The sequence below is a fragment of the Nannobrachium achirus genome (genome assembly GCF_963921795.1).
Source record: "Nannobrachium achirus genome assembly, chromosome: 7".
NCBI lineage: Eukaryota > Metazoa > Chordata > Actinopteri > Myctophiformes > Myctophidae > Nannobrachium > Nannobrachium achirus.
In genome coordinates, this window is record NC_137816.1 from 69,843,723 (window position 1) to 69,856,170 (window position 12,448).

General features: G+C 41.0%; 1 protein-coding gene across 1 annotated transcript in view; it reads right to left on the reverse strand.

The window, feature by feature from the left end:
* Window positions 1–508: 508 nt before the first annotated feature.
* LOC308288264 (low choriolytic enzyme-like) overlaps window positions 509–12,448 on the reverse strand; it is a 21,757-nt gene continuing 9,817 nt past the window's right edge. Inside the window, exons 5-10 of the mRNA XM_080729657.1 lie at window positions 11,876–11,993; window positions 10,243–10,421; window positions 9,182–9,263; window positions 4,501–4,622; window positions 1,524–1,586; window positions 509–1,258 (exon numbers count right to left, since the gene is read on the reverse strand). Of these exons, the coding sequence (XP_080585783.1) occupies window positions 1,525–1,586; window positions 4,501–4,622; window positions 9,182–9,263; window positions 10,243–10,421; window positions 11,876–11,993 (563 nt within the window). The 3' untranslated portion in view covers window positions 509–1,258; window position 1,524. The remainder of the gene's footprint in view (window positions 1,259–1,523; window positions 1,587–4,500; window positions 4,623–9,181; window positions 9,264–10,242; window positions 10,422–11,875; window positions 11,994–12,448) is intronic.

Sequence of the window (12,448 nt, forward strand, 5' to 3'; positions counted from 1 at the left end):
ATCGCAGTTCACTCGTTTTTAGTAGGCTATTAATAGTGTAGGCTTAGAAGCCTTTTCAGAAGTTAATTTAATGTTTTCCATTTAACGATTTCCTTTATCCTCATCTAATCTTGCGCTAATGCACGCATCTGTTTTTGCCATGTTTTAAGGCTGTGTATGATTTTCAGAAGTTAATTTAATGTTCTCCATTTAACGGTTTCCTTTATCGTCATCTTCCGCTAATGCACGCAACTGCTTTCGCCAGGTTTTAAGGTCTTATTTTAGTTGTTTCTCATAAGCTCGCAACCCTCCTTGCCCATCGGCCCCCACCTTTGCGCTTAGGTTCACCAGGAAATACTCGGTCGCATTGCCTACTTATGGACCTTATCTCCAGCCTCGGTCACAAATGTTTCGACCAGAGACGATGTTATGTAACACTGGATACAGAAATAAATGTACTTCAACACAACAGTTATGTAACACTGGATACAGAAATAAATGTACTTCAACACAACAGTTTGGGTTTTATAATGCCACAGTAAATCTTTTTTTTTTATTGTTTTTTTATGTTGCTCAAAAATATAAACACAATACGATCAGCGGACGTGTTGCATCGATTAGCTTTAACATTCACCAGTGCTTCAAGAGTATAGGCTATAGATATTAATGATTAATGATTAATGAATACAAAGTAGATATTAATGATTGCATCAGGGGTCTTCAACGTTTTCAGGCCAAGGACCCCTTAGCTGAGAGAGAGATGAAGCAGGGACCCCCACAACCTGTTCATAGATTCCATATAGTTTCATTGTTTGACAGCACAATCATCAGTGTATTTTGGATTCATGTCAACTTGTGTTTTCAGATATTTAACCACTTGGACCGTCAATAGATAATAAACTTGACCTTTCACTCTGTACTTAGTCTGCTCTTTTCCCCCTCTACACCAAAGCTATTTTCCCCCCAAAAGAATTGCTGATCTACAAGCTCACAACGCCTCGCAGCGTGAGGCGTTGTGAGCTTGTAGATCGGCTATTTTTGGCTAAAGTTCTCGGAAGAAAAAAAAATTCTATCACACAAAGATTTGGAGGACCCCCCTGTAGAAACTCTGAGGACCCCCCTAAGGGGTCCCGGACCCCCTGTTGAAGACCCTTGGTTTAACGTAACCCTGCTATTATTTTATATTAACATTAATGTTGTTTTGTAATCATCAGAAGCAAAGCTCGCACACATTATTCTGACACGCCCGTTTCTTCTCATCCTCTCCCTGCAGCTCCCCCTAGTGGACAAGACAGGGAGAGACAGTTTGTATTATAAATAAATACATAAATAAATAAATAAATACATAAATACACTACATGCAATACAATGAAGTCTTAAAGGAGCTATAGTCAACTTTTTCTTGAAAAAACGGACGCTAAAATAAAAAGAATGTTTTGGAAATTTTATAAAAAAGATTAAGCTTCATATATGGGTTTCTAGTCAAAAATGACCACAAAAAGCATAAAATAATGATAAAATAATTAACATTATCAGACGTGTACCTCATGGTAAGGCTCTCCTCTGGTCCATCTCGTCGTACGGGGGGATCATAGGGTCATACGTGTCTGTAAGAGCACAGAGGAGACCTCGTTAGACGCAGCTTAACCCTGCAAGACCCAAATTAATTTCTACTGGCCAAAAAAAATAAAATAAAAAATGTAGCAGTCCTAATCACAGGAAAATGTAATGTTAAACAATTAATAATGTTTTTGTAAGGTTTTATAGCCATAAATCATAAATCATGCTCTAATTTGCATTTTGGGGATATTTTTCACAATATTAACATATGCACGTGTTCTAGACATTCTAATGATCACGGGGAAAAAAATATATTACAGGCATTTTACTTCTGTTTTAGTGAGGAATAGCTTCAGTTAAAAAGTGAGATGTTGTTCGTCCAGACGCTGCATTTCAACTTCTCTGGGAGGTGTGAATGTCAGCCTCTGTGGGGGGTATTCATATGCAAATATCCTGGCCAATGGCATTGTAATACTAAACAATAGGATTTAATGGTGATGTTAATGTGAAAAAATAATTATAACATGTTTTAAAAAATGTTGCCAAAAAGCAACGCTGGGCCTTGCAGGGTTAAAGGGAAACTTGTTTTTTTTTTTTTACAACAAGGGCTCATATTTTAGATTGTAATTTGAGAAAAGAAAAGATGAGTGTTAAAATGTTTTCATTTAATTTGAGCGATTTTAATGACCTTGATTTCAGTGGTGCAAGTGGCTAAATATGTCTTTTTAGACACAATAAGCTGGCGATTTCTTTACAGTAACACTACACTACTAGACTACTGTTTTTGACAACAAATGAATACTTTGAAAGGTGAGATAGACGTTTTTCTGAACACACATCGTTAGACACATGCAAATATAATCAATGAAACTTAAAAAAAAATGTAAGGAAGAATTTAAGAAAAGGTTTTAAAGGGATAGTTCACTCCCAGAATGAGCACAGAGCTTTAACTGTGTGTCAGGGGCCTTAATAAAACTACAAATGAAACGCAGGAATAGAGGGTGTTGGCATCATCATCATACCAGGAAGAAGTAAATCTAGGGGAAAAATACACTCAGGTTGGACAAAATTGTATTATTTCGTTTTTCAACTGATTCTGACAGGAAATTAGGTCTACTAGCCAGGATAAAAAGTCTACCATGATCTGCTCACTGCAAATACCCATAGTGGCCAAATCAAGTTGGGCTCCCATCGACTTTCTATACAGGAGGAAAATACCCAGAAAAAGAAATCTGCTTTAAGTAGGATGTGAGGGGTTTAACTAGGGGTTTGTCATGATGCTGAATCCATTGCAAGCATTTGTTTTGCACAACAAACATTCCTTGGGCTAAAAATGACCCCAGAAAATGATGGTTTAGTGATGAAAAGTGATGAGTCATCAAAAAGATCATCTTTTGTTTGGTGTTTTCTGGGGCCAATGAATGTTTTTTTGTGCAAAACAAATGCTTGCAATGGATTCAGCATCATGACAAACCCCTAGTTAGACCCCTCACATCCTACTTAAAGCAGATTTATTTCTGGGTATTTTCCTTCTGTATAGAAAGTCGATGGGAGCCCAACTTGATTTGGCCACTATGAGTATTTGCAGTGAGCAGATCATGATAGATTTTTTATCCTGGCTAGTAGACCTAATTTCCTAACAGAATCAGTTGAAAAACGAAATAATAAAATGTTGTCCAACCTCTGCCTTATTTTTACTGGACTAATGCAGGAACGAACACTACTTTCTGGCCTTGACAGCCCAAACATCCAAACAGAACAGTCCTATCTGATTGGATTAAACAAAGTTAAAGGGCAAGTTCACCTCTGGGACAACCAGATCTTATTTTATTGTTTTGTTCGGGACACGATCAACACAATCCTGAGAGTTATTTTTTGTGTTCAATCTGTGTTTTGAGATATTTTAGTATTTCAGCATCATCACTAGTACATGCTGAAATACTAACATATCTAAAAACACAGATTGAACACAAAAAAATAACTAATGCTGCATTCACACTGAGAGAAGCCAAGCTAATGGTTGGCTTGGTAATTCAATGTAATCTCTATGCAAACCAGCTTTAAAAATTCCATGCTTGAAAAAAAGCTTGGGAATTTTAAAAGCTGGTTTGCATAGACATTACATTGAATTACCAAGCCAACCATTAGCTTGGCTTCTCTGAGTGTGAATGCAGCATAAGGATTGTGTTGATCTTGTCCCAAACAACAATAACATAAGATCCGGTTGTCCCAGAGGAGAAGTGTCCCTTTAAACTACCTTAAACTCACTTTGCCACTCGATTTGCCACTCATGCGCACGCCCTCTATGCAGGCTGTTGCCTGTATGTGGTGTACAACTCTGTAGAGGTCTAACAGAACAGAACAGAACTCACTGCATTGGTAGAGGATGTTCTGGAGAGGTCTAACAGAACACAACAGAACTCACTGCATTGGTAGAGGATGTTCTGTAGAGGTCTAACAGAACAGGACAGAACTCACTGCATTGGTAGAGGAGGTTCTGTAGAGGTCTAACAGAACAGGACAGAACTCACTGCATTGGTAGAGGATGTTCTGTAGAGGTCTAACAGAACAGGACAGAACTCACTGCATTGGTAGAGGATGTTCTGTAGAGGTCTAACAGAACAGGACAGAACTCACTGCATTGGTAGAGGATGTTTCTGTAGAGTCTAACAGAACAGGACAGAACTCACTGCACTGGTAGAGGATGTTCTGTAGAGGTCTAACAGAACACAACAGAACTCACTGCATTGGTAGAGGAGGTTCTGTAAAGGTCTAACAGAACAGAACAGGACAGAACTCACTGCATTGGTAGAGGATGTTCTGTAGAGGTCTAACAGAACACAACAGAACTCACTGCATTGGTAGAGGATGTTCTGTAGAGGTCTAACAGAACACAACAGAACGCACTGCATTGGTAGAGGATGTTTCTGTAGAGGTCTAACAGAACACAACAGAACTCACTGCATTGGTAGAGGATGTTGACCCTGCGGATGTCCAGAGCGTCCATCTGGTTGTTCCCCAGACGCACGTTGGGGTTTGGGATGGGAACGATGGTGGGCTGGCCGTTACGGGAGAACGCATTGCTTTTACCCAGGAGGGGGGGGGGGGAGAGAGAGAGAGAGAGAGAGAGAGAGAGAGGGAGAGGGAGAGGGAGAGGGAGAGAGAGAGAGAGAGAAAACACGGTTACACAAACTGCTACTGGCGGCACTGATTCTAAGGCAGGGGTCGGCAACCCAAAATGTTGAAAGAGCCATATCGGACCAAAGAAACTAAAAACAAATCTGTCTGGAGCCGCAAAATAAAAAAATATAAAAGCCTTATTTATCATTTAAAAAATGATTTAAACTAGTGAAAAAAGCCGATCTACAAGCACACAACGTTGTGTGCTTGTAGATCTGCTGTTTTCACTACTTTTGTGCGTTAGTCTTGTATGATAAAGCAGGGCTTTTTAAAAGTGTTGCAAAAAAACACATTTGATGCTCAAGCATTTCCATCAGATCCTTTCCTGAATAACTGAAATATTGTAATTGCTGGACTATAAGCCGCACCTGACTATAAGCCACAGGTTTCCTTCCCGCTAGAGCGCCCCTGGTGGTCATTAGCTGTATAAATCTATATATAAATCCTTGTTAAAGACCATAGTAAAACTAACTAACTGGCCGTTAGCTGTAAAACTCTTTATATAAGCCGCACCGTTGTATAAGCCACAGGGTTCAAAACATGTATAGTCCGGCAATTACGGTACTAAGAAAATACTGAAGTTTGTTTTAATAATTTCATACTCTGGGAAGCGTCTGTGTCACTTAACAAGATTTCAACCACCTTAACCATTGTTTTATACTTTGGCTATTCAAAAATAGCAGATCTACAAGCTCACAGCACGGCTGCAAGCTTGTAGATCTGCTATTTCATGAATATTTGATGTGCAAAAATCTTTGAATAATATACATTTTTTAAAGCGAACATTTGTAACTCAAATATTTCTTTCTCTGGGGGTCCCTGGAACAACACATTTTGAGATGGGGGTCCACTAAAATGACATTTTATTCAAAAGACTAAGACTAAAATAAATTGAAATCTGCTGTCTAAAACAGGGGTCTTCAACGTTTTCAGGCCAAGGACCCCTTAGCTGAGAGAGATGAAGCAGGGACCCCCACAACCCTATCATAAATTTTATATAGTTTCACCGTTTAGATTCATGTCAGTTTGTGTTTTCAGATATTTAACCATTTGAACCATCAATACTTAATAAACTACTTAGTCTGCTCTTTTTCCCCTCTACGCCAAACCTCTTTCCCATAGACCAGGGGTTCCCAAACTTTTTTGTCTCAGGGCACCCCATGAATATTTTTTTAATCCGAGGCACCCCTACATTATAATTTTCACTCCCAGCACCTTATATTTATAATCGTCGTTTATAATCGTCGTTGTCGGGTGGAAACCTTGTATGTCCAAAACCGTTTGTTTTGTATTTATCATCTATAAAATGTACTAAACTAGTGAAAACAGCAGATCTACAAGCACACAACGCCTCGCATCGCGTGCTTGTAGATCGGCTGTTTTCACTAGTTTTGTGCAACGGTCTTGTATGATGAAGCAGGGCAAAAGACGTACACATTTGAAAAGAGGTTTCTGCCCAACAGTGACGATATTTTAGTGATTATGTTGCGATGAAAACGTTGAGATAACAGCCATTTTGGTTAGAACTGACTGAAAATAACTTTGTACTTCAAGTTTAAAATGATGCTAAATATTTTTTTCAAGTGTCCAAATAAATTCCAAATATTATCAAATGATCTCGCAGCACCCCTGGACTGCCGTCACGGCACCCCAGGGTGCCCCGTCACCCCTGGACTGCCGTCACGGCACCCCAGGGTGCCCCGTCTACCACTTTGAAGACCTCTGCCCTAGGGGTCCCGGACCCCCTGTTGAAGACCCTTGGTCTAAAACAACACTGGCACGAACCAGGCTATTGGTTTATGTTCTGGTTTACTGCTCTGCTCTTTTAATTACGCCTGAATTATAATCATAAAGAAACGTCTGCAATTACAGAGTTATGTTTTTATAGTGTGTTATTATCCCATGGCTTGCAGCAGGGACGTGCTGGGCCCCTGATTCAGCCCAGGAAAAAGAGTTGTAGAGGCCCTCATTGCGCGCTATAGAGAGAGATCTCTCTATAGCGCTGCTGCTACTCAAAGATTTGCCATTTCAGATCATGACAAGTGACAAGCCAGTGATGCCAATTACTGTACATGAGTTATATTTCGTCATTGTCGGGTGGAAACCTTGTATGTCCAAAACCGTTTGTTTTGTATTTATCATTTTAAAAATGATTTCAAAGTAGTGAAAACAGCCGATCTACAAGCACACAACGCCTCGCACCGCGAGGCGTTGTGTGCTTGTAGATCTGCTGTTTTCACTACTTTTGTGCGACGGCCTTGTATGATGAAGCAGCTTTGCGAAAAAAAAAATATACAAAATTTGAAACTTGGAGATACGAGGTTTCTGCCAGACAGTGACAATTTACTGTGTTGGCCGCCCAGCCCCCAAAGTGGAACGAAGCCCGACATTTTTTTTTCCCCCTAATGGCCGGCCTGGACCGTCCGGGAATGAACCGGCCGTTCGGGAGTTGTCCCGCTTTGAGCAATGGCCAGCACGTCCCTGTTCTTACAGGGATCTTCACCACTGGGAGTTCTGGAGTCGTGACCCCAATTACTGGTCCCTGACCCACACATGGGTCACCACCCACTGTTTGGGAAACAGTGATTTAGAGCAGTGGTTCTCAACCTGTGGGTCGGGACCCCCAGGGGGGTCCCCAAATGATTTTGTGGGGGTCCCCAGATGATTAACTTATAATGCGCAACATTGTTTTGTCACTCAACAAACCAACATAAAGTTTAAATGTTTAGAGCAGGGGTCTTCAACAGGGGGTCCGGGACCCCTAGGGGGTCCTCAGAGTTACTACAGGGGGTCCTCCAAATCTTTGAGTGATAGAAACTTCTTTTTTTCTCCATTTTTATATTAACCACTTTAGCCAAAAATAGCAGATCTACAAGCTCACAACGCCTCGCGCTGCGAGGCGTTGTGAGCTTGTAGATCGGCTATTTTTGGCAAAGATGTTTGTTGTAGAGGGGAAAAAGAGCAGACTAAGTACAGAGTGAAAGGTCAAGTTTTGATGGTTCAAGTGGTTAAATATCTGAAAACACAAATTGACATGAATCCAAAATACACTGATGATTGTGCTGTCGAACGATGAAACTATATGGAATCTATTAACAGGTTGTGGGGGTCCCTACTTCATCTCTCTCTCAACTAAGGGGTCCCTGCTTCATCTCTCTCTCAACTAAGGGGTCCCTGCTTCATCTCTCTCTCAACTAAGGGGTCCTTGGCCTGAAAACGTTGAAGACCCCTGGTATAGAGGGTATCTGCACATTTCTAAAGTGACCATAGCTCTAAAATGACACAATAAACATTTACCAAATTGTCAAATATTGAGGCAGAAATTGTGAAAATAGCAGATCTACATGCATGTAGATCTGCATCTGCTATTTTCACAATAGAACCGTGTTATTCAAAATGTAATTCCTCAACTCTTAGTGCTCATCAGGGTGGGGGGTCCCCAGTTAAAATATGATTATTTTGGGGGTCCCCAGTTAAAATATGATTATTTTGGGGGTCCCCAGTTAAAATATGATTATTTTGGGGGTCCCCAGTTAAAATATGATTATTTTGGGGGTGGTCCCCAGTTAAAATATGATTATTTTGGGGGTCCCCAGTTAAAATATGATTATTTTGGGGGTCGCGGCCTGAAAAGGTTGAGGACCCCTGCTGTAGAAGACATCAGTAGTCTCAGGTCTTAAAGGAGTAGTTCACCCCGCCATTTTCTTTTTCTGACGATTACTCACACCACGCAGTGTTGTTTTTGACAACACATTTTGATTTAGTTTTTGATGGGTTATTGATGGGTTAAATTACATTTTAATATCTATTATATTTAAAACCACCAACTTCAGTGTTAAAAGTGTCAAGGTTTTGGAACATATGACCGAGAATCTGCCCCTTTACAGTGACAGAGAGGAGGACCAGAGAAATGTCAAAGTGTCATGAATAACAGATCTGTAGTTTTATAGTTACCCTGAATAACAGATCTGTAGTTTTATAGTTACCCTGAATAACAGATCTATAGTTTTATAGTTACCATGAATAACAGATCTATAGTTTTATATTTACCCTGAATAACAGATCTATAGTTTTATAGTTACCCTGAATAACAGATCTATAGTTTTATAGTTACCGTGAATAACAGATCTATAGTTTTATAGTTACCATGAATAACAGATCTATAGTTTTATAGTTACCATGAATAACAGATCTATAGTTGTATAGTTACCCTGAATAACAGATCTATAGTTTTATAGTTACCCTGAATAACAGATCTATAGTTTTATAGTTACCCTGAATAACAGATCTATAGTTTTATAGTTACCATGAATAACAGATCTATAGTTTTATAGTTACCATAATAACAGATCTATAGTTTTATAGTTACCATAATAACAGATCTATAGTTTTATAGTTACCATAATAACAGATCTATAGTTTTATAGTTACCATAATAACAGATCTATAGTTGTATAGTTACCCTGAGTAGTGCATCACAGACTGGTAGTTGTACGCGGTGCCCAGGTTCCTGGTGTTGATCCTACGGAAATTCCCCTCTGTTCCTGTTGGGGAAATTACAATCCATTAGAATAAAATAAAATACTAATAAAATACTCAATCTACAGATTACAATTTAGGTAGATCGGCTATTTTCGTCAAAGAGGTTTGGTGTAGAGGGGAAAAAGAGCAGACTAAGTACAGAGTGAAAGGTCAAGTTTATTAAGTATTGACGGTTCAAGTGGTTAAATATCTGAAAACACAAATTGACATGAATCCAAAATACACTGATGATTGTGCTGTCAAACGATGAAACTATATGAAATCTATGAACAGGCTGTGGGGGTCCCTGCTTCATCTCTCTCTCAACTAAGGGGTCCCTGCTTCATCTCTCTCTCAACTAAGGGGTCCTTGGCCTGAAAACGTTGAAGACCCCTGATTTAGGCATTTAGGGTTAGGATCATAAAAAAAACCTTGAACCATTACTACTGCAATTTCTTGTGGGTCAAACCTCAGATTGACTGGTCTATTACTGTGAATCGCTATAGATTAAGATAAATAATGATAAATAATGCCTAAATTGTAAATTGTAAATACATAGTTTTTTATTGTATTATATTCCCAGAAACAAAATCTCTTTTATGCCCGTTTATGGAGATTTCTGATGTGATCAATCCCAGGCCGAAAATGTTAATATTAAGTCCATATGATATATTAATAAAGGATCAAATAAATAAAATGTCCATATACAGTATGGGCATTCCCAGATGATGCCCAATTAGGGTACCCCCTTATGCCCATATATGGAGATCTCCAGGCATCAAACCCAGGCCCTAACTCGCCAAGGCCCTGCTTGACTTTACTAATTAGCATATGTTTTATGCCCATATATGTAGATTCCTATATATTATCAATATTAAGGATATTATGTTATCAATATTAAGGACATATCTGGGAATGCCCATATTTGGTAATGCCCATATATGGGCATGTTTTGACATAACATTGTTGACTATCATGCAGGAGTCTTCCTATATGACTCACCTGGCTGCACGTTCTGCAGCAGGATGCGTACGTTCTGGTCGCGGTCGGAGCGGGTCTGCTCGTGGTCGAAGCCTAAGGCGTGCAGCAGCTCGTGTTGGATGGTCCCCAGGAAGACACACCCCCTCCTCTGGAGCGACACCGTCTGGGCGTTACCCTGGCGACCCACGAAGGAGAAGCACCTGATTGGAGGACAGAGATCACATGGTTAAAGGAGTGGTTCAGTCCATGGAGGCTTGAGTTCAATCATATATCTTTGTATTTGTCGAGACAAAAATGAGATTATAGTAAACTTGACCCCCATTGATTCTGGATGGCTCTGGATGGGTAACAGGGACGTGCTGGGCCCCTGATTCAGCCCGGGAAAAAGAGTTGGAGTGGCCCTCATTTTTCTTTTCTTTTTTTATTATATATATTTCGTCGCTGACGGGTGGAAACCTTGTATGTCCAAAACCGTTTGTTTTGTATTTATCATTTTAAAAAATGATTTAAACTAGTGAAAACAGCCGATCTACAAGCACACAACGCCTCGCACCGCGAGGCGTTGTGTGCTTGTAGATCGGCTGTTTTCACTACTTTTGTGCAACGGCCTTGTATGATGAAGCAAAGTAAATTTGAAACTCGGAGATACAAGGTTTCTGCCCGACAGTGACGATTTACTTGGAACGAAGGCCGACATTTTATTTATATTTTTTTCCTAATGGCCGGCCTGGACCGGCCGGGAATGAACCGGCCGTTCGGGAGTTGTCCTGCTTTCCCCAATGGCCAGCACGTCCCTGGTGGGGAAACCATCAGGGTAAGTTTTCTATCATTGTGTTGTGTTAGGAATGCGACAACAAACAAAAAATATAATTGAACTCAAGTCTCCATGGTGTGAGTAATAGAAAAAAAGTGTGTGGAGTTTGCATGTTCTCCCCGTGTCTCCTAGGGTTGATACCCTCACAAAAACATGCAGTAATCCTGGTCTCAATAATGCCTCCCCCTGGCCAGCCGGGGCGCTTGATGGAGGGGAAAGGAACTGGTTGGAATAACGTGTTCCTTCCACGCGCTACGTCCATCCCGGGGAAATCCCCCCTGTCAGGTGAAAAGAAACAACTTGGACTACCCATGCATTGAAGGAAGCATGAGGTCAGTCCGTTGTCTCCCCAGGCACGGCAGAGGGAGAGCAGAGCCCAGGATTACATAGGCAATTGGCACTGGGTGAAAAAGGGTTGCAAAATCGTGGGATAAAAATTATGAAGAGAAAAAAAAGTAATAGAAAAGAAGTCGGTGTGAACTACTCCTTTAAAGGAGTGGTTCACCCCAAAATGACTTTTTTTTCTATTGATTACTTTAAAGGTTCTAATACTAGGTCTAGAATTGAAGTCACGTATTTAGTTTAGTATGAGAAGCGTCACATCTTGTCTCTGTCTCTGTCGGTCCTCCTCTGGTAGAAGGTGTGTGTGTGTGTGTGTGTGTGTGTGTGTGTGTGTGTGTGTGTGTGTGTGTGTGTGTGTGTGTGTGTGTGTGTGTGTGTGTGTGTGTGTGTGTGTGTGTGCGTGCGTGCGTGCGTGCGTGCGTGCGTGCGTGCGTGCGTGCGTGCGTGCGTGCGTGCGTGCGTGCGTGCGTGCGTGCGTGCGTGCGTGCGTGTATCTACCCCTGTCTAGACTGTATGTTGAGGAAGGCCGCCTCTGTCCTCCTCTGGTAGAAGCGGATGCAGGTGGACTGAGAGAAGGAGTTCAGACCCTGGAGGATGGTGTTCCTCTCTCTGGCCGCTAGGGGGAGGTAGAGAGAGAGAGAGAGAGAGAGAGAGAAGGTGGAAACCATGCTTGGCACCAACCTGCTCATCAGGAGCAGTTAGGGGTTCAGAGTCTTGCTCAAGGACTCTTCCACACTAAAGCCCTTTGCACACAGGACAGTTGTGTTTTTTTCGTTTGCTGCATGAATAAAACGCATTGGATTTGGTGTGCAAGGCTGTGAGGAATCGGCACTGCGGATCCCAAAAGGAGTCATAAAAGGAGTGATGAGTTTTTTACCGCATGCGACAAGACGCACAAATCGAACTGGGTTCGATCGAGAGAAAAAAAAAAACGCACGGCCGCAGCCACTCGTCGCACGGCTAATTCGGATCCGGTGTGCATGAGGTCGTAGAGAATCATTGTTTTCTTTTAAAAAAATGACATTGTCCGTTTTATCCGTGCGAATGAACGCGCCTGTGTGCAAAGGGCTT